Source organism: Schistocerca nitens, chromosome 1 (assembly GCF_023898315.1).
Source record: "Schistocerca nitens isolate TAMUIC-IGC-003100 chromosome 1, iqSchNite1.1, whole genome shotgun sequence".
In the NCBI taxonomy this organism is placed as follows: domain Eukaryota; kingdom Metazoa; phylum Arthropoda; class Insecta; order Orthoptera; family Acrididae; genus Schistocerca; species Schistocerca nitens.
This window is the reverse complement of record NC_064614.1, coordinates 1,167,074,005-1,167,101,491: the sequence shown is the minus strand read 5'-3', so window position 1 is coordinate 1,167,101,491 and position 27,487 is coordinate 1,167,074,005. Positions and strand designations below refer to the sequence as shown.

General features: G+C 44.5%; 1 protein-coding gene across 1 annotated transcript in view; it reads left to right on the top strand.

The window, feature by feature from the left end:
* LOC126238889 (uncharacterized) overlaps positions 1 to 27,487 on the top strand; it is a 147,840-nt gene that overhangs the window by 98,741 nt on the left and 21,612 nt on the right. Inside the window, exons 3-4 of the mRNA XM_049947819.1 lie at positions 12,946 to 13,104; positions 15,816 to 15,981. Of these exons, the coding sequence (XP_049803776.1) occupies positions 12,946 to 13,104; positions 15,816 to 15,980 (324 nt within the window). The 3' untranslated portion in view covers position 15,981. The remainder of the gene's footprint in view (positions 1 to 12,945; positions 13,105 to 15,815; positions 15,982 to 27,487) is intronic.

Sequence of the window (27,487 nt, the reverse complement as noted above, 5' to 3'; positions counted from 1 at the left end):
AGCCAGTTAATGGCTATTAAAAACACTCAGACACTTAAAACAGAACCCTGTGGCACGCCGTTCTCCTGGACGTGGGAGGAACTATAGGAGGCTGCGACTTGCACGCGGAAGGTACGATACGACAGGAAATTGCGGATAAAAATCGGCAGAGGGCCCCAAAGACCCCATCCATGAAGCGTAGAAAAGATGTGATGACGCCATGTCGTATCGTATGCCTTCCGCATGTCAAAAAAGACAGCGACCAGGTGCTGACGGCGGGCAAAGGCAGTACGGATGGCCGACTCTAGGCTCACCAGATTGTCGGCGGCAGAGCGGCCTTTACGGAACCCACCCTGAGACGGAGCCAGAAGGCCCCGAGTCTCCAGTACCCAACTCAAGAGCCGGCTCACCATCCGCTCGAGAAGCTTGCAAAGAACGTTGGTGAGGCTAATGGGGCGGTAGCTGTCCACCTCCAAAGGGCTCTTGCCCGGTTTCAAAACGGGGATGACAATGCCCTCCCGCCATTGCGACGGAAACTCACCCTCGACCCAGAGACGGTTGCAGTACACTGAAAGATGTTTCAGCATCTGACAGTGGATGCGATCGGGCCCGGGAGCGGTATCAGGGCAAACGGCAAGGGCACTGTGAAATTCCCACTCACTGAATGGAGCATTGTAGGATTCAGATGTGTTTGTGCGAAAAGAAAGGTTCCGACGTTCCATCCGCTCTCTAATGGAGCGGAAGGCCTGGGGGTAATTCGCAGAAGCGGAACTATTAGCAAAAGGCTCTGCCAAGCGGTTTGCAATGACGTCGGAGTCAGTACAAACTGCGCCATTCAGTGAGAGCGCAGGGACGCTGACAGGGGTCCGATAGCCGTAGACGCGTCGAATCTTGGCCCAGACCCGCGATGGAGTGACATGGAGGCCAATGGTGGACACATACCGCTCCCAGCACTCCTTCTTGCCCTGGCGGATAAGGAAGCGGGCCCGCGCACGCAGCCGCTTGAAGGCGATAAGGTGGTCTATGGAGGGATGTCGCTTGTGACGCTGGAGCGCCCGCCGGCGATCTTTAATCGCTTCAGCGATCTCAGGCGACCACCAAGGCACAGCCCTCCGCCGAGGGGACCCAGAAGAACGGGGAATGGCAGATTCGGCGGCAGTAACGATGCCGGTGGTGACCGATGTAACCACCGCATCAATGTCATCAGTAGAGAGAGGCTCAATAGCGGCAGTGGAGGAGAAGAAGTCCCAATCAGCCTTATTCATAGCCCATCTGCTAGGGCGCCCAGAAGAGTGACGCTGTGGTAGTGACAAAAAGAGCGGAAAGTGGTCACTACCTCACAGGTCGTCATGCACACTCCATTGGACAGACGGTAAGAGGCTAGGGCTACAGATGGAAAGGTCAATGGCGGAGTCGGTGCCATGCGCCACACTGAAGTGTGTGAAGGCACCATCATTTAACAGCGAGAGATCGAGCTGCGACAATAAATGCTCAACGATGGCGCCTCGACCTGTTGCCACTGACCCACCCCACAGAGGGTTATGGGCGTTGAAGTCGCCCAATAGCAAGAAAGGTGGCGGCAATTGGGCGACCAGTGCAGCCAGGACATGCTGCGAGACATCACCATCCGGTGGAAGGTAAAGACTGCAGACGGTAACAGGCTGTGGCGTCCACACCCGTACAGCGACAGCCTCTAAAGGCGTCTGGAGAGGGACAGACTCGCTGTGCAGAGTGTGAAGGACATATATGCAGATGCCTCCAGACACCCTTTCATAAGCTACTCGGTTCTTATAATAACCCCGATAGCCACGGAGGGCGGGGGTTCCCATTGCTGGAAACCGAGTTTCCTGGAGAGCAATGCAGAAGAAAGGGCGAAGGCTGATAAGTTGTCGGAGCTCAGCTAGATGGTGGAAGAAACCGCTGCAGTTCCACTGGAGGATGGTATTGGCCATGGCTGGGAAAGGCGTACGGGACGGGGAAGGCAGATTACGCCGCTAGGTCACCTGCTGCCTCCAATTGAGCACCTGTGCCAGTGCTTTCCATGGCGTCGGAGGGACTGGCGAGATCGAGGTCCTCAGCGGACGCCAGGATCTCCACCTCAGACGCAGAGTTTGAAGGTGGCGGTGGGACAGGTGCCACCGCAATGTCAGGATGCTTGGGAGCCTTTTTTTTCAACTGTTTCGCACGCTGTGCCTTTCGAGTATCTGGCTGGGAGGGCCCCACTGGGTCAGTCTCAGGGACGGAAGACGACCGTGAAGCCCTATAACCAGCGACCGGTTGTTGTTTCAAAACTTTGCGGGTGTCCGCTTTGACACTGGGCAAAGCCTGGGAAGGGAGGGCCCCACGGGACTCCTTCCTGGCTAGAGTTGCCGAAGAAGCCTCACGCGTCTGTGGCTGTGAAGGGGGGACGAATGTCCCCGATGGTTGGGGTGGTGTTGCTCCTGGAGTAGATGGAGCAACAGAGGGGGAAGTGCCCTCCACAACCAAGGGGGCCGGTTCATTGTGACATAGCTGAGAGGCAACAGTACGTGACGACACGGGAGAGGATCGGACCGCTGTTGCAGCAGCGGCATAGGTGGATGTCATGGGCACGGGATGTAGCCGCTCATATTTCCGCCTTGCCTCGGTGTAGGTCAGGCGGTCCAGAGTCTTATATTCCATTATCTTCCTTTCTTTCTGGAAGATCCTACAGTCCGGCGAGCAGGGGGAATGGTGGTCTCCGCAGTTAACACAGATAGGAGGCGGGGCACTTGGAGTATCAGGATGTGAAGGACGTCCACAATCCCGACATGTGATGCTGGAAGTACAGCGAGATGACATGTGCCCGAACTTCCAGCATTTAAAACACCGCATCGGAGAAGGGATATATGGCTTCACATCACAAATGAAAACCATCACCTTAACCTTTTCGGGTAAGACATCACCTTCAAAGGCCAAGCTGAAGGCACCGGTGGCCACCTGATTATCCCTCGGACCCCGATGGACGCGCCGGACGAAGTGAACACCTCGTCGTTCGAGGTTGGCGCGTAATTCATCGTCGGACTGCAGAAGAAGATCCCTGTGGAATATAATACCCTGGACCATGTTGAGACTCTTATGCAGCGTGATGCTAACTGAAACATCCCCCAACTTGTCACAATTGAGCAACCTCCGTGACTGGGCAGAGGATGCCGTTTGGATGAGCACAGAACCAGAGCGCATCTTGGAGAAGCCCTCCACCTCCCCGAATTTGTCCTCTAAATGCTCCACAAAAAACTGGGTCTTGGTTGACATAAACGATTCCCCATCAACTCGCGTATACACAAGGAACCGGGGTGAGTAGTCTCCACTGCCTTCTTTTGCCATACGTTCCTCCCATGGAGTGGCCAGGGAGGGAAATGATTGTGGTTCGTATTTCCTGCCGTTGAGGTTAGACCTCGATCGCTTAGAGACTGCTGGTGGAGGACCACCAGCGAGAGATGATGTGCCACGCTTCATTGCGGGTCATCCGCCCTGACGCCACCTACTCCGACCAAGGGCCCTCCACACGGGCGCCACCCAGCCGCAGCAATAGCCACCTGGCAGGACGGCCATTGCCGGGAGTCCTGATGCCCCAAGGAGATGGGCATCTACTCCTTGGCATACGTGGGGAGTTAACGGCGCAGGCATCAGTAGAGCGATCCCTGTGTTGTCAGGGGGCTACAACCAAGAGGGTACACGGCGGCCCCACCACAACGGACTGGCTACCATGCTGGATGTTAGGTGCAAAACTGTCCAAGGTCGTTGTCGCAGTTAAAAGCAACACTGCAGTGTGCAGCGTGGTAATCGTACCCAGGGACGTATCCTCGCCCAAGAGATGGAAAACGAGCAGGACACCATTGCAACGACGAAAAAGCCGGCTAAAGGTCTCAATGCACGACGGATACAGTGCACCACGTAAGGCGCCCTTCCCCAATTGGCTCGCTCTTCGGAAAAATTTAGAAAGATGGAGGTCAAACCCGAGAGGGGACCATCACATAAGGCCGAAACATGTGAGACTCCTTTTAGTCGCCTCTTACGACAGGCAGGAATACCGCGGGCCTATTCTAACCCACGAACCCGCAGGGGGATCCCCACAAGGTTGGCCGCTAATGAATGTTCCATCGTAACAGCCTTGCTTCTCACCGACACACAGCACATCTTCAGACTGTAGTGTTTTTATAGAAGTTTTACCATGGTCGCTATCTGTGCGGTTAAGGCAAGGTCCTCATTCCCTGTGACACCCGACGTTCCACCAATGTGCTGCATCCTGGTCGCTGAAGCACTTCCAGAGCTTATGGTGACAGAGTACTGGCGGCGCTCACCAGTACCAGCTGAGGAATTCCAGGTCGCCAAGCCTGTTCCCAGCTAACGAATGCTGCGCCCCTGAGGGCATTTTTCAAGTTTTTACGAGATCGAGGCCAATTCCCAGCTGCCGTTTGCTATTTCTATCGCTTCTAAGGATAACGGCGATGCGTTCGTTGGTGGTTTGGTTTGGTTGTTTGGTGGAGGAGACCAGACAGCGAGGTCATCGGTCTCATCGCATTAAGGAAGGACGGGGAAGGAAGTCGGCCGTGCCCTTTCAAAGGAACCATTTCGGCATTAGCCAGGAACGATTTAGGGAAATCACGGAAAACGTAAATCAGGATGGCCGGACGCGGGATTGAACCGTCGTCCTCCCGAGCGAGTCCAGTGTGCTGTTCGTTGTCAATTGGCTAAATGTGCTACATATAATGAACGAAGTAAAACGGACACTATAGTATCTTGGGAGACTGCTTCCTGAGTTGTGCAGGATTCTTTTGGCCATCGACATCAACACTGTATGTATGATTTGTGTTTTGCAGTTTAATTATTGTGACCGTTTTGGTTCGTAGGCCCATGGTAGCAAGCTTGTGGTGTAGGTCATTTTACCATAATTTATCGAAGACAAGTTCGATGCATAAGAACACCAAAGCTGCGCAGTGTCCTGTGTTCTCCGTTGAAACTTATTTGTGAGACAGCTGGTCAGCTTGAAGAGTGGACCACACATGCTTTCCGCAGTCATATGCGTGGCGGTCTTGCACTACACGCCTGCTCTCCCCAGCCCTACGGCTAGCTGTATTCGTGCTCAGTTCGTGGTGGAGATGTGCGCCGCAGCTTCCCCGCCATGAGAGCAGCTTATCTCGTTCGTCTTCTTAATCAGAAATCGGGCTATCATTGCCTAATATGCCTGAAGCTGCAATCACGACTTGTCGACGGATCCCTTACATGATTCTCGATACATTCATTAACGACGCAGCCACAAAATTTGTCGACAGCGGCAGAGCGTCAGTACCACAGCTGTGTGTTCTGCATAATTAAGACAGTTAAATAAATATTAAATAAATAAATTGGCCATATTTATCTGTTGCAGAATGGATAGCAGGAGGACTAAAACCGACGTCTGCGTGGGAATACGTAAGCATGCGCTCTGGCAAAAACATCACCTGTATTCAAGGACAGCTGAACAAAACAATAAGCTAAACAACTAATAAATGAGTGATGGTTGCTGTTCTCCATAACACTCTCGGCTGAACTACAAAGAAACATTTACAACTGCGTCTTGGTGAACCCACTACAATTTGTCATTAATTATTAATTATGGGAGTGCCAGAGGAATCTTTCATCGGCGACAATGTAATAGAAATTCAGGACAAATATAAGAGTAATGAAAAACTTCACTAGTATGATAGTGGTTGGGAAACGGTCGTTCCCTAGGCTTGAATGCACAAAGGAAGTGAACAAGAATTCACCGATAAAAATAAATTCTTATTAGTTGCACCATAGAAGAGGTTCTGAAACTAATTTGGAAGTTTTACCAGGAGATTGAGTAAAAATGACCTTTACCGAGTCTCATAAACCTCGAACACGTGATCGTCACATACGCAAATTCTGGGTAAAATGAGTGCTAGAATTCAGAATAGTGAAGCTAATTGAAGAGGTGTGTTACTGTGAGACACGATCTGCGAATTTAAGGCTGTCAGATCCGTATTTAATATGTACCGAGACGACAAAGACACATGGAAACTAGACAACGAACTGAAATCTAAACTAGCGAAGTTTCAGAAATCTGTACTCTCGCGAGATGAACAACGAAGTAAATCAGACTGAACTAAGAAGATGCATCACGACTCCACATGTCTGAACAGAGGTAGAGCAGAACAATGGCTTGCATGCGTGGCTAAATGCAACTGCTCATAATGTTCCGAAATTAGCAAGGAAAATTCCGTATACCTCTAAAGGGGCGATAAGCGATGAGAGCAAGACGGTAATTTTGACTTTAGCTGAAATCTACAAAAATAAGATACTGAATCAACACACTTACACTTAGTTGGATTGGCTCGTCTCGCGTCTCCCAGAACACTGTCAAGGGAATTCTTTTGGATCCCACGCGTTCCATTCTTCCGGAAGTGCCCAGAGGGCTACCGAGCGAGGTGGCGCAGTGGTTAGCACACTGGACTCGCATTCGGGAGGACGACGGTTCAATCCTGTCTCCGGCCATCCTGATTTAGGTTTTCCGTGATTTCCCTAAATCGTTTCAGGCAAATGTCGGGATGGTTCCTTTGAAAGGGCACGGCCGATTTCCTTCCCAATCCTTCCCTAACCCGAGCTTGCGCTCCGTCTCTAATGACCTCGTTGTCGACGGGACGTTAAACACTAATCACCACCACCACCACCACCACCAGACGGCTCCCTACTGTGTGGTGCCAAACTCTACAAGAGCTTTGTCCAAGGCGAACAGAAATCTCTTTGCTACCTGATACGTGATTTATAGGGTTGGCTATTCTGCCACATAGCAGACTAGATAATAAAATTTATCTTCTACACTCTCATTCACGCTTTTCATTCATTAAATGAGAGGAGGAAAGGATGTATATACTAACATATTGCAAGTAGATGTATTGAATAACTGAATATGCGCGTGGGACTCCGATAATTACCAAAATTCTTAGTAAGATGTTTGATAAAATAAAGGTAATATACCTTGTGGCCAGATAAATGTTAAACAAAATGATGAAGAGGCTCATGTAGACACGCTTCACAGTAATTCATTCCGTGTGAATCTGTTGGCTGGGCTGCGATAATTGGATATGCAGTTATTGTCGCAAACACAGTGAGGTAACACTAAACAGAGGTTAAACTTTTTAGAATTCATGCAATCCAGCGTTATACTAGAGTCCGTTGCTATAACATATCATCTAACTGGCCGCAGTAATACGAAACCAGATTTGTCAGCAGCAGCATATCTCTTGGAAAACGGAAAAAGAGAAGCCAGACAAAAAAGAAACGAAGAAGGATATCCGAATAGGACATAAATTGATACGTCGCACATATACAAATAACCAAATGATTCCAATTTCAGAAAAAAAATTGTTGATTAATTCAAGAAAAAGAGCTTCACAGATGCACTGGTCCGCCTGTGGCCCTTCTGCAAGCAGTTATTCAGCTTCCCTAACACTGATACGTTTGTTGGATGTCCTCCTGAGGGATTTCTCGCTAAATTGTCCAAAAGACGTGGTAGATCGTCAAAATCCTTAGGTGTTTGGAGGTCCATGCTCATAATGTTCCAAACGATCTCAGTTGGGGAAAGATCTAGCAACCTTGACAGCCCAATAGGGTTTAGCAAGCATGAAGAAAAGCAATAGAAGCTCTAGCCATGTGGGGTCGGGCATTATTTTGCTGAAATATAAGCCTAGTATGGATTGCTAGTGGGGCAATAGAACAGGGCGTAGAATATCGTCGACGTACCGATTAGCTGTAAGTATGCCGCCAGTGACAGCCCAACAGGTCCTGCTATGGAAGGGTTGCCACCTCAGACCATCATTCCTTATTGTCGGTCCATATCATAGGCAACAATCAGGTTGGTATCCCAACACTGTCCAGTCGCTAGTTAACGGGGTCAGCACAGCTCAAGCTATCTGTTCTTCAAGTTGACCTACTGTGCCATAAAAGATATCGACAGAGGCAATCAGTCACTGAAGACAATTCTGCTCCAGTCACTGAGACTCCAGTCCGAAGATGTCCCTGGAGAAGCCCCACACAGTAGTGGGATACCAGCCTTACTGTCGCGCTCCATATGACCCGAAAACCAGGAGTGATGGTCTAGGATGTCATTTGTTTTCACAGCAGGACCTCTTCGGTTGTCACGCGCTACACTATTACAGCGCAGCGGTACGTCGACGACTTTCTACGTCCCGTTTTGTCGCTCTTCATCGAAAGTTATCCAGTGCCTACATATTAACAAGATAATGCCCTCGCGCACACAGTGAGAGTATCTACTTCTTTTCTCAGTGCTTGCCAGACCCTTCCTCAAATGAGAACGTCTGGAACATTACGTTCAGGGGCCTCCAACCATTTCACGATTTTGACGATTTAACGAGTCAGTCGAACAGAATCTGGGACTATATTCCTCAGCAGGACACCCAACAACTCTATCAATCGATGCCATACCGAATAACTGAACTCACGAAGTCCAGAGGTGGACCAACGCATTATTGACTTTTTCAATTTGTGAAACACGTTCTGTTGAATAAATTATACATTTGTTGTCAAATAGCTATTGTTTGTATTTCTGTACATGTAAATAACATCTACCGATTTCACTCCTATTCGAATAATTCCTTTGTGGTACCTGGAGCGTCCTTTTCTTTGTCTTAGAGAGTATTATAAAACTGTATGTATGTATATGTGCGTGTACACATGTCCTTCTAAACCACTGTATCCATTACAGACTATGAAGAACCACTGTGTGCTTAACAACCTCTTGTCTCTCAAAGCTGTGGGATCGGGGAGGGGGTGTAAAAGAAGCATAATTCATAACTTATGAATAGCCAGATTATATTCAGCCATCATTTGAGAATGGGTGCACTCGCTGACTTTAAACAATCATTGTACATACCTTCAAACGTTTCCGAGATGTTTTCTCGCTCACTCGTCCCCCAAAAAACTGATGAAAGGAAAAAAAGTTTATCGCGTATACATTATTTTATTAATGCAGTAAAACTGCTTCATCTGGCATGAGCTTTTAATTTCTTGTTTCTTGACCAACAACTCTATTGCCAACACTATTTTCACATATACCACTCAACATAACTGCAAAATAACACATAGCTCAGTATATATGAAGTCATTAACACTGAGATAAATCAAAAATTTCCCAATCATGCTGATAATTCGATTTGTTACTGCTTTACCACTCACTCGATTCACGGAACATTTCACAGACAGCGTCCACAAGTGCCACAGGACTTAATCTGGAAAATACTGTCGTTGTCCGACACACTGTTCTGAAGATGTGAAGCCATAAACCTTGAGCTGCATTCAAACGAAACTGCATGGTAAAATTCGTTAGAGATATGAGTGAAATATATGTATAAATATATAATGAAATATGTTAAATATATGTGAAATATGTGTACATATACAGAGTGACCAGAAAGTCCGTTAATTTCAAAGTGCACAAATTTATGGAATAACTTAGGTAGAGTGGTGAAACTTGTCACACATGCGTAAAATGACATGAGGTTTTATTAAAACTGAAGACGAGTGCTAAAACCGGCCAACGCATGGCGCTGCAGAGTAACATGTCAGTGACACCGCAAGAAATGCGTGTATAATATAAGCTGTAGTGTGAGAGGGGGTCAGACGTGCCAGCAAATGCGACATGTTGACCTCACCAGAAAAGGCACTGTTAGTGAAGGTTTACTATCAGAATGGAGAATACGCAACTGCAGCTTTATAATTCTATCGCCATAAGAAGATTTTCGAACTGGTAAAGGTCGCATGAGAAGTGTCGTAGCGAAGAAAATGATCAAGAAGCTCGAGGATTCGAGCTGCTAAGACGATCGGCCCCGTAACGTGCGATCAGACGCAGTCACTACTGCTGCTCGATCAGAAAGAAGTGGAGACTCTAGTGGATTAACACCGGCATTCCAGGCACTACTGTTTGGAGAACACTGAGGCATATCATCCACTGCTATTCGTACAAAATCTAGCGTCATCATGAACTCTTTAGCCAACTATTTTGTGAAGCAGCGAGTATTTGCGATGTGAACGCTTCAAGAAAAGGGGGACGTTGACGATTGGTAGTCTGACATGTAATGGACCGGCGAAACCTCTTTCATACACCGAGGGTCAGGCAACAATCAGAACTATAGAATCCTGGCGACGGAAAATCCTAGAATTGTCATGGAAACCCACTGAGTGACGAGAAAGTCACGCTGTGGTGTGGATTTACCACATAAATGGTGATCGGACCCTTTTTCTTCTACGAAATGTGTGATGTTACTTTTAAATGTCAGCGTGATGTGTGCGAGGTACGCCAGTATGTTGTAAAATTGCGTCATCCTTAGATAGGCTGATAAAGGCTAGCTGGAAGATACGACATTTATGCAGGCTGGGGCATCCCTTATTGATACACATATGAAACACATCTTGCTCACGTCGTTTGGCGGGGATCGCGTGCTGAGTCGCAACTTCCATCGTGCTTGGTCTCCCAGTTCCCCAAACCTCAATCCGTATGATTATTGATAGTGGGATTACCTGAGGCCTCAAGTCTACAGCGATCGGTCAACCTCGTTAGGGATGCCAGCAGACAACATCCGACGGCAGTCTCTCACCATACTTAATGGATATGTTGTACAGTGCTGTTCACAACATTGTTCTTCGACTACAGGTATTCTTAATGAACGACAGGTGACTTATTGAACTTCTTTTGCATCATATGAAGCGCCGTCTGTTGGTCATCTTGCGCACTTTTCATGGTTTCAATGAGACCCCACGTCATTTCAAGCTTATGTATCAACTATTACATCCCCACATGCGTTATTCCATGAAATATTGAATTTTCGAATGTTAACGGATTTTTGGGTCACCCTGCATGTTTTAAATTTGTTAAATATGTGACATTTAAGGATGCAGGCAAAGCTGCAGGTAAAAATTTTTGCTGCTAACCCCTTGGACTGAATGAGCCAAACTTACTATCTGGGCAGGAATAATGTGGGGATAACGTTCAAAGAAAAGGGGGTGGAAGAGATGGCCAGAAAAAGAGGGGAAAGCTGGAAGATGATCATAGATATGGGCGAGGCGGAAATGGTCAGTGAGAAGGTGAGGGGAATATGGATAAAGGGAGATGAAGAGATGGGTAGAGAGAGGGTAATGGGGTGGTGGACAGAGAAAGGAAGGAGTTGGATGAAGACTGTGGAGGAGGAGTAGGCTAGAGAGAGGGGGAGGAGGAGATGGAGAGTGAAAGGAAAGAGGAGGAGATGGACAGAGAGGAGATAATGGACAGAGAGAGGGACAGGAGGATTTTGACTAGAGGTGGGTTGGGGAGGAGACAGAGGGGCTGGAGGAGCTGTACTTAGAGAAGGGAGGAAGATATGGGAGGAGCGGAAAGCAAGTATCGATAGAGGGGGAGAAGCAAATGGTCAGAGAGATGGGGCGGTAACACATGAACAGATTGGGGGAGGGGGGGGGGCAGGCAGAGAGAGAGACATGGGAGTAGCAGTTGGATACAGGGAGGGGCCGGGGGTATGGGCACAGTGAAGGCGAAGGAAGAGCTCAACAGAGAGAGGAAGAAAGAGGGCATGGAGTAATAGAACTGTAATAAACACGTAACTGGGTGATTCCAGGAGTTCAAATGGTTGAAATGGCTCTGAACACTATGGGAATTAACTTCTGAGGGCATCAGTCCCAGGTGTTCAGCTGGTATTTTTATACGAACATTCCTAATGAAAAATGACATTCTATATCGGAAACTTAATCATCTCTCAGACAGTCATGTTCAGATACCCACATGCAAAATGGTGAAGGTTGACAGAAATAAATAATTAGAAGTAGTACTGTATGAGAAGGCTTAGCGGAACATGTATTAAAGGACTCAAAAGAATGTGTGAAATATATCCTGGTAAATATCTTTCGCTGACACAGTGGCAGACTGCTTAGGCAGCTGTTTCCCTGTAATGCTAACCTCATCGACGTACGAAATTCTCCCCAATCCTAACAAACAATACATATTGGACTTTAGAGCGGTAACCATTGAAATGTCTATAATTCTAGTACGGTATTAAAGCATCTAACAATAAGATATGATGTATTTGTATGTAATAAAACGGAAAGAATCAAAGAAATGACGAAATTTCTTTAAAAGTACATCGCAAATGCTATACATGTGATGTGTGTGACCTGTACGTTAGCTTAAAGAACATTTTTATTGCTCAACGGTTCGTTCTACAAATTTTCGCAAGGATTACGAAAAGTAATACATTTGTATATAATACAAAATTTCTGGTATTGTTACAGTCTAATATTGATTAAATAGACATTATTGTCGAATTTAGTCATCTGTTTTACTTCGCTTAAACTTCTTTCTATATACGAGTTGACTCATATGTAATCGACCTGTTGGATATTATTGAATGATGTATAATACAACCGTTCTCCATTTCCCTGAGCTCTGTACCTGCAGAAATAACGCTACCCCTTATCATCTCCTGCAGTACGAAGTCAATAGATCTTTTTTTCTTTAGGCATTTAACAAATGCCGCTGTCAGTTGGGGAGGGGCTTTATATTATTGAATTGTATATCTGTACAGAGTAAAATAGGTTTTCTCTGCAACTTCGAGCTCGAAATCTGGTAATTATCATTCCAACTTTATCATTCTGATGAATGCCTAGAAATAATAGAAATTGCAGAATAGTGTACAATCTTATTTACAATGGTTAAAAATGTATGATTGAAATAGAAATCATTTCTGATCGCTAAGTGACAGATACAACACCTGGAAATCCACTACTTTCTTTTTGATTTCACACAAACTGTTGTACGTTTGGAAGCACACCAATTGTTCTACACGATTCCACTAAATTTTCTCGAAAACTGTCTCGTAGTGGCCTACTTCCAGAAAGTGTTCATGTAACATTCTCTGATGATTTGCTGTGTTATTGTTGCAGATGGAGGTGACGACATACAAATGGGGCAGTACTGGTGGATGGAATTTTGACTACCGCCTGCAATTCTCCAAACCATTCGAATACCTGAAGACTAACTTGCCCAATGTCTTTGAATATACTTTCGAGAAAATAGGTATCAAACAGAAGCCAGTGTCTCCGGCAAGTATTACAGCAGTACACTGAACTGAGAGTCTTTACACAAGCTTGAAAAATATGAGGGAAGCAACATATTATTTCATAGAATGTAGCATACTATCACATATAGAAAAGCTGCACGTAATTTTATTTAATAGTATACTTTGTGGAATTGTACGAGGACTAAGTAACTCCAGTACGCCACTTGCGTCACAAACAAATACAAATTACTAAATTGTTGGTGACAACTTTAAAGTAGAGAAGGGTTACCAACAGAAAAAAGCACTTTCACTCAGAGCCTGTTTGTACCATCTGAAGTTCGTGTCACCTGTCTTGAATTCAACGTAACAAAATCTAGTCATCAGAGTTTAGTGTAATTATTTTAACTCCCTGTGATTCATAAGTGCGCCCTCTAGCCATGAAGTCATTATATAACATATATTTATAATTATAATATTTATAATTGTTTTACATTTTCTCATTGAAGACCACGAGAACATGCTGACGACGTACATTATTGTCTTAGGATATTCACACTTTTTTGCATTCTGTTTATCTCTCTCTCTCTCTCTCTTTCTATCTCTCATATGCATACACACACACACACACACACACAAACACCCCCCCCCCCCCCCACACCCACACACACACGCGTGCGCGCGCAGAGAGAGAGAGAGAGAGAAGAATTTTTCAAACAGATGTAATTTAAGTTTGTGTCTGAAGCTAATTTTATAATCTGTTGACTTCTTTACTGGGCAGGTGATGAAAGATTTTTGCTGTGGAATACTTTACTCCCTTCTTTGTTATAAACAGGCTGAGTGATAGGTAGTGTAAGACATTTCTCCTTCTAGTTTTATGTTTTTGTAAGTAGTATTATTCTTTAACTGTAACTTATAACTTCCATAGCTTAGACGATTAAGCAGGTCTGCAGCAAGTAACTTCCAGTACAGGTCTTTGTCAATTTAAATACTTACGAATTAAGAACAGTCTCTTCTAGTTACTGATTTACCCTCATGTATTAAATTCTAAGGGCAAGGTCAGGTCTTCTACACACAAAATTGCATGTGCTGTATTTATCTAACTTATGTGACATTCTCTTTACTGACAATTTTTATTAAGTTGAGAGAAAAATTTTGTTTACTTTGCGGATAGTGAGTTTTTTTCTCTAGACTCGATTATAATACTTGTATTGTCGGAGATAACCGTTTCTGTTTCTTGCGTATATAATGACGGAACATTCTTTGCAGCAAGAATAAGTGTGTACCCAATGCAGATCTCTGTGGTTCACCTCTGCTGAATGTTACCCATTCTCCAGATGCTGTATAGTTCAGGACGTATCCTGGGTCTCTTAATGCATCAATCTGCATCCTTTGAAGTAGAGATGATGGAAGACCGGGAGTGCTATGGCCTGCACAGTCAAATGTTTTTGACAAGGCGCAGTCAAAATCAGTTCAAAATTTGTTTTCTTTTTCCATTTTTATTTTATATATTCTGATTAATGAATTGAAAAAGAGCAAGTTCTCTCAGAGAGCACATCGAAACATAAATTAAGCGTTACTTTAGTAATTTGAAAATGGTTTGTTATGCTTTCTGCGTACATAATCCTTTCTAGCGCTTTCGAGGTGCTTCTAAAATGGTTTGAAAATAACATTTGGGAATACAGCTTTCGATAGTGATATATTGCATACGTGACTGAACCCGTATCATATATGTAATACTTTACTCGAGACATTATCAGCTAAGTGACAGTGCTTTCTTTTGAACGAATGGTAAAGCCTGAAACCCTAGCAGGAGAGCTTCTATAAAGTTTGGAAGGTAGGAGACGAGGTACTGGCAGGAGTAGAGCTGTGACGACGGGGCGTGATCGTACTTGGGTAGCTCACTTGGTAGAGCACTTGCCAGCGAAAGGAAAAGGTCCCGAGTTCGAGTCTCGGTCCGGCACACAGTTTTAATCTGCCAGGAAGTTTCGAAAAGAGATATGGATTGCAGTGCAAGTCAAAGAGAGAGAGAGAGAGAGAGAAGATGTTGATGGGCAGTGAGAGACGAAGTAAAAGAGAAAGAGATAGAAACAGTGGGAGTAAAAGAGATAGGAGTCAGTGTAGCTGAAAAACACGGATGAGTGGACATCATACATAGCCTTTGAGGGTCTGCGCCCTGACAGACCGGCGAATTTTAACACTTTGGTATAGGAGAGGGAGCATTTTAGACCGAAATTTTAACCACATGGAAATACGAGAGAAGTAAGTTGGAGCCCCGGAATTTTTTAGCTGTTGAGGTGTGGTGAATGGAAGTGGGAATAAACCGACAAAAGGAGACAGTGTAAGTGAGAGAGGGGCACTGGCAGTGGGATAAACTGTCAATGAAAAAGAGAATAAGAATGCGGTGGGAAAGAGGCATAAAAAAGACAGCAGCAGTCAGAGGGAGATGCTGAGTATGAAAGCTTAACTATAAAGAGGAACCGGGAAAAGGAATTACAATGTTCTGTGTTAAAAGAGCTCGAATATGTTCTCATGCCTACATTTTTGATGAGGGAGGAGGAATGAGGACTGAGGCACCTGGTTTCCCGCTTTCCTGTTGGACTCTGGATGAGGAACGTACGCGAATTTTTCTGCTTCGACTGTAGCATTTCTCTTCTCGTCATTAAATACTCCTACATGGAGTTTTAATACGTCTCAAAATTTTGAATGAGTCAGGAAATTTGTGTCGTGTAATTACAGAACTTTTTCTGTTCTCAGGGGACCTACTACTTCCATGGATTAATGCCACGAGGTATCAGATTAAAACACTTCGTCATGCTTTCTTACGGGAAGTACAAAGCATATTTAAAGAGTGTGAAGGATGGAGAAAAAGTGATCTGTGTAATGGCGATTGGCAGTGTCAACGAAGCTGGATATATCTAAGGTGAGAAACTAATTTCTGACGCACTTGTGATCCCAAGAGCACACTTCGTTCACAGTTTGTGGAAAATATAACTTACTTGTCACTAAATTCTGAATGTTCTTACTGCTTCTGCATTCAACAGCTTAATTTTGCAAACTACTAAACAGGAAGCACCTCCTTAAAATTCTCCAAATCATTATTCACTTGCTCATGAAACGGCTTTCAGCATCTCGTGGAAAATGGATGACGCTAACACACATAACAACAGGTACTGGTTACATCGAAAATGCAAAGAAAATGATGACATATAGTGTGTCTAGAAAGGAGACGATTACACTTTTATGCCAAGTACAGGTAGTTAATTTAACCAAATCTGATTAAGTTATATATGTGAGCATAGTTAAAGTCAACAAGAGACGAAAAATAAATCTGAATACATAGCAGTACTCTTCACTGATGTGACGAAAGTCATGGGATAGGGGATATGCACATGTGCAGATGGCGTACGTATGCTAGTTGGAGCTAGTCGTATGGGTCACTCCATCTCGGAAATCGTTAGGGAATTCAATATTCTGAGATCCCAAGCGTGAAATTTCAGGCCTTACCTCTCACTACGGACAACGCAGCCTCCAGCTGCCTTCACTTAACGACCGACACCAGTGGCGTTTGCGTAGCGTCGTCAGTGCTAACAGACAAGCAACACTGCGTGAAGTAACCGTAGATATGCATCAGTTTGGGACGTGGGATGAACGTATGCGTTAGGGCAGTGTGGAGATATATGGTGTTAAGGGCTACGACGGACGCGAGTGCCTTTGGTAACAGCACAACATCGCCTGCTGCATCTCTCCTGGGCTCTTGGCCATATCGGTCTGACCCTCCGAGACTGGAAAACCATAGCCTGGCCACAAGAGTACCGATTTCAGCTGTTATGAGCTGATGTTAGGGTTCGAATGTGGTGCAGACCTCACAAAGCCATGGATACAAGTTGTCAACTAGGCACTGTGCAAGCTGATGATGGGTCCATGATGGTGTGGGCTGTGTTGACATTTAATGGACTGGCTTGTTACCTCAAATCTAAACTGAAAATTAATTTAACATATACTGAGTGGTATGTTTTTCTAAGGCTCAGGGGTTTTAAGTGATTCTTTCCAATATTTGAGGTTGCCTTTGATAAGCATCAGTTCATAATTTATTTAACGTTACTAATTGCATTATATTCGTACAAGTTGTTAGAATATATAACGCTTGTAGTAAATAAAGGCAATGATGTACAAAATTATCCATCGACTTTCACATGAATTCCTTATCTATCCTTGTGGTTTTATTCCATCTGATATTTCCTATAGGTTAACTGGGTCCAAGATGAGCCATGGTCTGGAGAGAGGGGGGCAGCAGTGACTTGATGTCCAGTCAGGCTCCTCTCAGAGAAGAGGAAGAGAGTGGCGTGAAATGGTTCAAATGGCTCTGCGCACTATGGTACTTAACATCTGAGGTCATCAGTCCCCTAGAAATCAGAACTACTTAAACCTAACTAACCTAAGGACCTCACACACATCCATGCCCGAAGCAGGAATCGAACCTGCGACTGTAGCGGTCGCTCGGTTCCAGACTGAAAGAGTGGGGTGAGGCGAAGCGTCTGATGGTGGCAGGCACACGCCACAACCTAAGTATTGTTCTAGCTTGGCCTCTGGGCGCTGCGTTCTGTCATCTTTTCGCCAAATGCGCCCTGTGCCATATGGGCTACTGGACTGCTCCACCGAAGTCGTCTAATACGCTTGAGCAGAATAATAGTTTTTACAAGCAGTGACATCTAAACTAACACATTTCAAAGGAACCTGGTTTTGAGCGAAATGTTCGCCTTTTGAGAACGCTGTGCAAGGAGTAGTCTGTGTATTGTGAGATTCAATGAAGCTGCATACTGTTAAAAATTTCTATTTCCTTGTAAAGCACTGGGCCAACTTTTTGGCACTGCTTTAGCTCGGGTGAACACCCTATTGTGTAAAAAGTTGTGAGACGGGTCATCATTGGTCAAACTTAGAAAAATAGACGAGAACGGCAGTCTCCGAGAAATGAAGACGTGGAGACTTGCGTCTTGCGTAAAATGTATAGCTTTCGCGAAGAGTAGGACTGATTTATCATAACTGTGTACGAAATATGTACCTGGGAGGGAATGAAACGGTTGGTTGGCTCTGTAAAACTTTGGCTTAGAGGGGACAAAATACCATTGACAGGAGACATAGACTAGAGCCGTTATGTAGAGAGATGAGAGACAACTCAGTGCTGGTAGCGAACGCTTCGACTGGAGACACGGAAGGAAACAGGGGAGAGAACCGTACATGCAGTTGTGGGGGAGACATACGCCAGCAGTTGACACGTACTCGCAACATTACAATCAGCTGAGAGCAGAATATGGTGAGAAATGGCAGCCTGGGAAAGGAAGGTATGACAATTACAGAACGTTGGTAGGATTTTATGCTTTTCTCGAGTGACTGAAGGCTCATTTTTGAATCGGTCAATGACGTTATTTGCTCGTTGTACTTTTCCATTCTTCTGGTGAATTCAAGCAATTGCTGTATGTCCACCTTTAATTTCTCTGTCCACAAACCGTTAGTAGATTGCGGATTTATCACACTCACCTAAATTATCCAGCCTTTGCTGGGACGTTCGTGTATTACGTTAGTACTGTCCCTCGTCAATAATAGTCAGTTTTCGATTCACTGCATTTACTGAGATCACATACCTCATTTCATAATGTCTTATTTATGCACATATCTTGAGGCAAATTTAAAAATGAGAGGAATTAATCTGGCTATTGTTTCATTTCGTAGGTAGATTATAATCCTGTTCACAATGTTTGGTGAGGTGCAGTTTCCATGTCACTTATTCTTAGCACCACCCCCATCCTATTAGTTTCAACTTCATGGCACCTTTTATTATACGTATATGAATACTCTGTTCCAGAACCACAAGAGCAGGAGATATTCTTGGAAATCGACGCTTGATATGGGAAGTTTCAGCTAGATTACATCATGGTCAGACAGAGATTCCGAAATCAGATACTGGATGGTAAGGCTTACCCATGACTGATATAGACTCAGCTCACAAGGTAGTAGCGATGAAGAGTAGGCTGAAGTTCAATAAAATAGTCAGGAAAAGTCAATACGCAAAGAAGTGGGACACAGAAGTACAACGGATTGATACTACGAACTGACAAGGTATACTCTTGAAGTTCTCTAAGGCTGTAGATACAGCACTCAGGAATAGCTCAATAGACAGTACAGTTGTGGAGGAATGGACATTTATAAAAAGTGCAATCACAGAATTTCAAAAGAGAAACATAGGTACAAAGAAGGTAACTGCGAAGAAACCGTGGGTAACAGAAGAAATACTCCAGTTGATCGATGAAAGAAGGAAGTACAAAAATGTTCAAGGAAAATCAGGAGTATAGAAATACAAGTCCCTGAGAATGAAATGAATAGGAAGTGCAGGGAAGCTACAACGAAATGGCTGCATGAAAAATGTGAAGAAATCGAAAAAAATATCGTAGTCGAGAGGACTGATTCAGCAAAAAGGCAAGTCAAGAACACCCTCCGTGAAATTAAAAGCAAGGGTCGTAACATTAAGAGTGCAACGTGAATTCCACTGTTGAATGCAGAGGAGAGAGCAGGTAGATGTAAAGAGTATAGTGAAGGCCTTTATGAGGGGGAAAATTCGTCTGACGTGATAGAAGACGAAACATGAGTAGATAGCGAAGAGATGGGGGATCCAGTATTAAAATCAGAATTTACAAGAGCTTTTAAGGACTTAATAAGGCAGAATGGATAGATAACATTCTATCAGAATTTCTAAAATCAAAGGGCGAAGTGGCAACGAAACGACTATTCACGTTGGTGTGTAGAGTGGACGAGTCTGGCGACATACAATCTGACTTTTTGAAAAGTGTCATCCACTCATTCCCTTAGACTGCAAGAGCTGACAAATACGAGAATTATAGCACAATCAGCTTAACAGCTAACGCAGACATGTAGATGACTCGAATAATATAGAGAAGAATGGAAGAGATATTGAGGATGTCTTAGATGATCATCGGTTTGATTAAGGAAAGGTGAGGACACAAGAGAGGCAATTCTGACGTTGCTGTTGATAATGGAGGGAAGACTAAAGAAAAATCAAGACACGTTCATAGGATTTCCCAACCTGGAAACGGCGTTCGGCAATGTGAAACTCTAAAAGATGTTCGAAATTGTGATAAAGGTACGGGTAAACAACAGGGGGAGACGGGTAATATATAATACGTACAAGAGCCAAAAGAGAAGAACAAGGAGCTCGGATTAAAAAGGGTGTAAGACAGGGATGCAGCCTCTCGCGCCTACTGTTCAATCTGTACTTAGAAGAAGCAATGATGGAAATAAAAGAAAGGTTCCGGAGTAGGATTAAAATTTAAGGGGAAAGGACATTAATGATACGACTCGCCGACGACATTGCTATTCTTGAAGAAGAATTAATGATATGCTGGTTGGAATGAATAATCTAATGGATACGGAATATGGATTGAGAAAAATCGAAGGAGGAGGAAAGTAATGAGAAGTAGTAGAAATGAGAACAGTGAGAAACTTAGCATCAAAACTGATGGACACGAAATAGATGAAGTTAAGGAATTCTGCTACGTAGGCAGCAAAATAAACAATATCGGATGGAGCAAGGAGGACACGAAAGGCAGACTAGCACTGGAAAAAAAGGCATTCCTGTCCAAGAGAAGTGTGATAGTATTAGACATAGGCTTTAATCTGAGCAAGAAATTTCGGATAATGTATATTTAGTGCACAGAATTGTATGATAGTGAAACATGGACTGTGGGAAAACCTCAACAGAAGAGATTCGAAGCAACTGAGGTGTGCTAAAGAGCAATGTAGAAAATTGGCTACTTCGTGTCCACCAGTTTTGATGCTAAGTTTCTCACTGTTCTCATTACTACGACTGATAAGTCAAGGAATGAAGACCTATTGCGCAAAAATCGGAGAGGAAAGGAACATGTGGAAAAGACTGACAAGGAGAAGGAGCAGCATGATAAGGTATCTGTTAAGACATGAGGAAATGGCTTCTACGGTACTAGAGGCAGCTGTAGTGGGCAAAACGGTAAAGGAACACAGATATTTTAATACATCAAGCAAATAATTGAGGAAGTAGGTTTCAAGTGCTAGTCTGAGGCGAAGGGGTTGGCAGAGGAGAGGAATTCGTGGTGGCCGCACAAAACCAGTCAGAAAACCAATGACTCAAAAACAAAAAGCAAAAAAATGTGAGCACGCATGGTGTCGGATCGATGCCGACCATTGTGAGATCCACAGCGGTATGTCGAAAGAGCAATTCTACGTTCACACTTTATATCACATTGAAAGTAATTACATATGAAATTCAAGACAAACCCCTTGCTGAACTCCAGAGAATTAATTCCGATGCAGGTTACGGTGTAGGCTCCCATAAACGTCAATACCAATGAAAGTGAGTGATCAGCTCTATGAAAAACATAGAAATAAATGGGACAGACTATTTTTGAAAAAATCATTCTGGTGTTCAAATTAAATGGCTTAGGAAAACGACACTTGAATAATTAGCTCACTGAAAAATATACTATGGTCTTTTGTGTAGGACCGATAGTTTACGTCCAGCAAACATAGAGATCACTACTGATGTCTGTCTGTGGGTGTATGTGCGTAAAATTGGTCGACTGTGAGAGTAACCGAAACTCGCTGCAAAGAATGAAACGCGTGGAAATATTGGCTACGTCGCCACTGAGTGCTGTTTGTTCTCAGGTCGAAGCGCAGACTTCAAAGGGTGCACGTTGTCACGGCAACCGCGGTAATCAAGTATGTGTTCTCACTGTGCGACCAAACGGATACCGCAGTTAAGGTCAGTGTGGCTGACTGCAAGGTGAGGGAGTTCATAATATCCCGTAGGTTAAGACGGCAGCAGATTTCCGCTCCAGAATTCGCGATCGTCAACATGGAGCGGACGTGCCGAGAAACTGCCAAACGGTGGGCTGGTGATCAGATCTCCGCTAGCTTCGATACCTGGCTGGACGGCCTGCACACCTGAAACACAGTCGTGCAGCAAACCTCACGGGGGAGACTGGACTGCGCTGACCTCTGCCGCTCCTCATTGTGGTGGGTGGAGGACAGAGCGCCATCTCATCTCTGAGACTGGGTATTAGACTGTGGCGCCAACTCGAGGGCAGAGAGAAAAACTGTGTCCTTCTGTGTCAGCGTGACCATGGAGAAAATTTGAGAAATAAAAGCTTTTGTCGTCTTTTAACACTCTACGTCATCTTGAAAGTGTCTTAATTATGTACTTTATGGGAATCATAACATTATTCTGACATCACCATCCCATAATCCTACACTTTTTCAACTTATCCTTGGGTCTACAATGTCCAGAAAAATTGATTTAACAGGGCAATTTCGCGTTTTACGTTTTTCGACTCAATCGACCGTGACTGCGGTCATTGGGTTTGTAATTTCACCTTTTGTCTGAATTTGCAACTTGAGTTCAAATTTAATGATTATTTCTGGTCATAAGGCTAGTACTGCTTCTATGAGTGAATGAGGCACCCTTGAGAAGTCAGTATATTATATAAGTATTAATGTAAACAAGAAATTGCCACCCACAATCCTTAGCAGGATGGAGGCTCGAGAAGGGATCATAAAATTTGTCATGTGTACGCAGAGTTAAAAGTCATTCATTTTAGGGTTCAAGGTCCATGTAGCTCCAGAGTCTTATTAACGTTTAAAAAAGTCCCCGAAGCGGCGCAGATGACCCTACGACAAGTGGTTTACAGTAAGAAACATAGTGCCGCAAATGTCGGCAAATAAACCAAAAGCAGATGACAAATGTAAAACACGTGACGTCACCAGATGACGTAGGGTATTTTTGGGCGAGTGTGTGAAGGGAGGATTGAGCAATGTAATAATACTTGCATCCGAGAGAGCGATGAAAATTTCGAACACCTTTTGTTGTTGTGACCTGTTGTAAAAGTAGAAGCTACAAAATTATGGTCCTCCCTGTAACCAAGGTAAAACTGTTTATATTTATTTCCTTTTATTCCTTATTTTTGTTGTTGAAAGACTTTATTTAGTACAGAAATTGTGAGTTACTTACTGGTAGCGGCATACTTAGGAAGCTTACACTACTTTACTTGTGATTCAATATGTTAGGTCTCTGTTCTACTGTATTTTACAATGAATCAGCGGACACTATGAGACCGACAAATAAAATAATAAATTTGGTCTCAGGGTAAACACGTAATTGTCTAAAGCATTGCAAAGAAATGCCGCCCACGAAACGCAAGATTTGAAAATTGAGCCCACATGCGGAAGACCTGCATGTAAGCCCCAACTAAATCTGACAGAAATACTTGAATCGCATTGGGATGACCACCTGTGACAGAACAAAGAGCTCACTGCTGCACGCACAACGAGGTATGTCATCTGTTGACGTTGCAAGATAGCCTATGGTGGCGGCAGTTCTCCGTCTGCCAAACCACTATAAAGTCGTAACCACCATATCCAAGAGGTGCCACATTTATCGATGACACAAGGAAATCAAACATTAAACGGTGGACCCTGTGTGGATCACCCCTGAGTTGCCCAACTAGACATAAAATAAATTTAATGACTTCCAACCCACAAAAAAATAAATGACATCGTAGGGAGTGAGAGTGGGTGTCGTTGAAAAAATAATAAGAAGGACTTACGGTGTCACAGAGAGATTGATTAAGTAATATCAAGGTCAAGAGAGAACAAACATGTAAACAGTAACTTCAATTGTGTAACATTTCATTTGCATGGATTCAGGTTGGCTGGCAATAGACTTGGGGAACCTAAATGGAAGTTACGTGTAAATGAGACTGGCTACTGTGAGTGGAAGGATGCCAGTCTAGGCAAGCACACACTGCTGTATCGTTCCACTGATTGGTCTCTCTCGTCAAGACACAATTAAGCACGCAGTGGATACTGGGAGTGACTACTGCGAGTACAATGCTGGTATGAAGAAAGATAGTCGTTAAAATGATTGATAAGCTTCTGAATTTGCCAAAGATGCTCAACGTTACCGACAAAATCAGTGAAAGACGAGACACTGTCGTCTGCATGCGGGCACTGCTGAAGTGTCGTACCGTGGAAGATGACTCCATGTCAGCCGGTGATTGTCTCACATCCACGAAAATATAAAGTTTCGCCCAGGTGTACGGACGTCTTTACAACAAAGTGCTCTCTCCCTATAAACGGAAGAGCTCTAGGGACTGTACTAAGCAACCATCGAGAAGCAAGTTCCTGCTTCTCTCTTTTACTCAAAACCTTCCAAAAAAACAGCCGTTCCCCCCAATATTGTAGAATAAACCTATCATGGTCCACCAGTGGTTACCACGCCAATCATGTTTTCTAGCAAGAGACCCGATCTTCCTCAACCAATTAGTGCAGTGCAGTACACTTTCTCCTCTCCGAAAGAAACAGTAAACAATGTCTGGATGTCCTGCAACCAAACCCCCGGCGCATTTCACAGGATGAGGGAAACTTCATGGTGAAAACAAGCTCAATCTCGTTCATAAAACGATTTGGTCGGTGCCGTTTTGGCGAGGCGCAGTGGCATCTAAGAGACGTCACATGCGGGGATATTCGTATTTCCGTCTGGTAGGGTACGCTGTTCTTGTAATAAACACAATAGCCAGGCACCAGATCAACGCCACTTTGCCTGGACCCACACACGGGATAAGGAGACCAGGCTCCCACACACCACGTCCACTCACTAATAAAGCGGTTAGGCCGATGCCAGGATGCCCGGCGCCTTCAGTTTATAAAGAAGTGTCATTTCGCATTCAGCCACGGCACTCCCACCCTCTTGCTTGGCCGCTAGCGGAATAAGGCCGGCCGCCAGGATGGCCTGACGGGTATAAGCACAGCAGTGGCCTGCCTGAATGGCATCACCGTCTTTTAACGTCAAAAGTTAAACATTTGTCATCCACTTTTGAGATATTTCCTTACACTGGCAGCCCGATGGGTCTCATATTGAATCGCTTGTCTCAGCATTATCTCCGCCTCTCTGGAGGTTTTTAAACGTTAATAACACTTATCCAGAATTCCTAGAGCTCGCCTGCTTTGCTTAAATCTATGGTCCAGTTAGCAGGACTGCAGTTCTGAAATAGAGGTACAATAGGCGACTGACTTTTGCAGAATGATTATTTTGAATCGTAATTTTCTATTATCTGTGTTTCACTCGCTTGTACAATGCTCTCCTCTACTTGTAGCTTGGTTTGAATAGCACAGCCCTTAGCACCATGCTGGAGCTGCCTTCCTCTGAGTTAGCCAACCACTTATGGGGCACCTTGCGGTTTAACATGGGTTCCAAATCAAGTTGAAGCTTAGCTTTATCTACCTGATCACATTACTTCTAGTGGGAAAATAAGTAGTATGAGACAGAGTTGAGAGTTCTGACTGGGGCCAAATCGCTGACATTTGCGTCTGTGGCCTGACACTTACACAGTCAGATACCAAGCCACGTCATAGCCACATAGCTGCTAACTGTAGACAGTCTCCATGATGGTACAATGTGGACAGCACTCTGCTTATTCAAAGTGGCAAAAGTCTACACGCATGACAACTGAAGGAAATGTGATCACAGTCGTAGGAATTAGATTTGTACAAAGTGCGGCGGAGACAATTCCTGTAAGAATTCATTGGCAAAAGTAGTACGATGACATTAGTATGCTGCGGATACCACAGACCATAGTTCTATCTCCCGCCACTAGTTTGCAATACAGTTGCGAAAAAGTCAAGATAGCGCTCATGGAAAATTGAAAACTGCAAGATGGCCATGGTGGTGAACACACAAATCCGAGATAGCGGTGGTGCTGCAATCACCGAAATCCAAGGTGCAAATTTGAAAATATCTAAGTTGGTAGAAATCAGACATTTAAAAAGATTGCAAGGAGGCGGACGCAGCCTATTTATCGTTTCTAATCCTCTCACTTCTAACGTTACTAACGCACTCTCACTACTATGTATCTGGAGCATAGAATGTTGTAAGAGACTGTGGTGGAGGAATGGAACTACGGTTAAGGCAGATATGTTTGAGTTGCTTGTGGCACTGGGTGCCATCCAGTAGAGTAACCAGGAGCATGTCACAGCCAAGTAGGCAGAGGATGGTAGTGGAAAGCCCCCATGATTGTCCATGGACAAAATTCATAGCCCAGTTAGGATCTTGGGGCGTGAACCTGTGCGATGTGGTGAGAGTGAAGGATGGGCAGCAAAGATTGAAAAGGTCAGCCATGAAAGCTCTCCACAGGTGAAGACCTATCCTGTGGGGTGGCTCTGTATGATATTAGGGACTGGGTGAGCACCACATCGAAGGAGTGGTGATGGCAGATTTTCGACACTTCTTTTTAAAAGCCTGAACAAAACGTTTGGCCACACTAGTTAAAGCTGTGCGAAAAGGAGCAAAGGGATCAAAGAATTATCATGGTAAGCCCAAAAGAAGGAAATACTGGAGTACATAAACTGTGGGACATTGTCGGTTATAATGGTTTTTGGGAGTCCTTTCAGGGCCAAACTGTGTGTCAGAGCCTTAACGGTCTGAATATGGGAGACAAACGAAAGCCTCATGCCAGCAACTGAGGAAGAATCCGGAAAAGTGGAGTTGGAGACAGGACGAGGGGCGAATGTTTTGGCTTAGGAAAGCATTAGCATATTGGAGTCGCTTGCTTGCATTGACAACTAGGGAAGGCTGTAACCGTGTCACTGATGGTGGCATACATGACCCATCAGTATACACGTGGTCTGACCAGTCGCTTTGTCAGGAAGACCCCCAGTAGTCCCTGTGTAACAACTAAAGTGTGGAGGTCCCCAGGAATGACCACCTAAGTGCGACCATTGTTTCCCTGTACCAGAAATATGCCATCCCATGAAGAGAGGCCCTGTCAACGTGCCCAGGATACCAGTAGATCTGTGTGTACCAAGGCTGTGCTTTTGTTTAGCCAGCCCCACTGGCTGTGCCACAATACGTGTCAGAGATAGGGCTGCTGAATATTGCCATTGGATGAGGTCCAAATTCAAGGAGAGCTGTGAGATGGCAGTTTCTGTGTTAGAGTTCAGGTGGAAGCACACTTTAGGATGAGTGGGAAACATTGGATCTTGCAGTACTGGTAACCAGGAATGTAGGTCCGCATTAACATCCTGCGTGGTTGGCTGAAATTTGATCCTGTAAGAGTAACTGGAATGAATGAGAGACAAGTATTGCAGCTAGTTTGCCATATTTGTGGGAACTGGTGCTGAAGACTTGAGCAGAATGAGAGGGGCTTATGATCCATTACGAGAGTGAATGCCCGGTCATAGACTTAGTTATGAAATTTCTTTATGCTAAAGATGATAGCTAAAACTCCCTTTTTGATCTGACTATAATGGTGTTGTGCTGCATTGAGAGTATTTGACATAAAAGCAGTTAGGCATTCCACACGAATGAATGGAGTGTATTAACACTATGT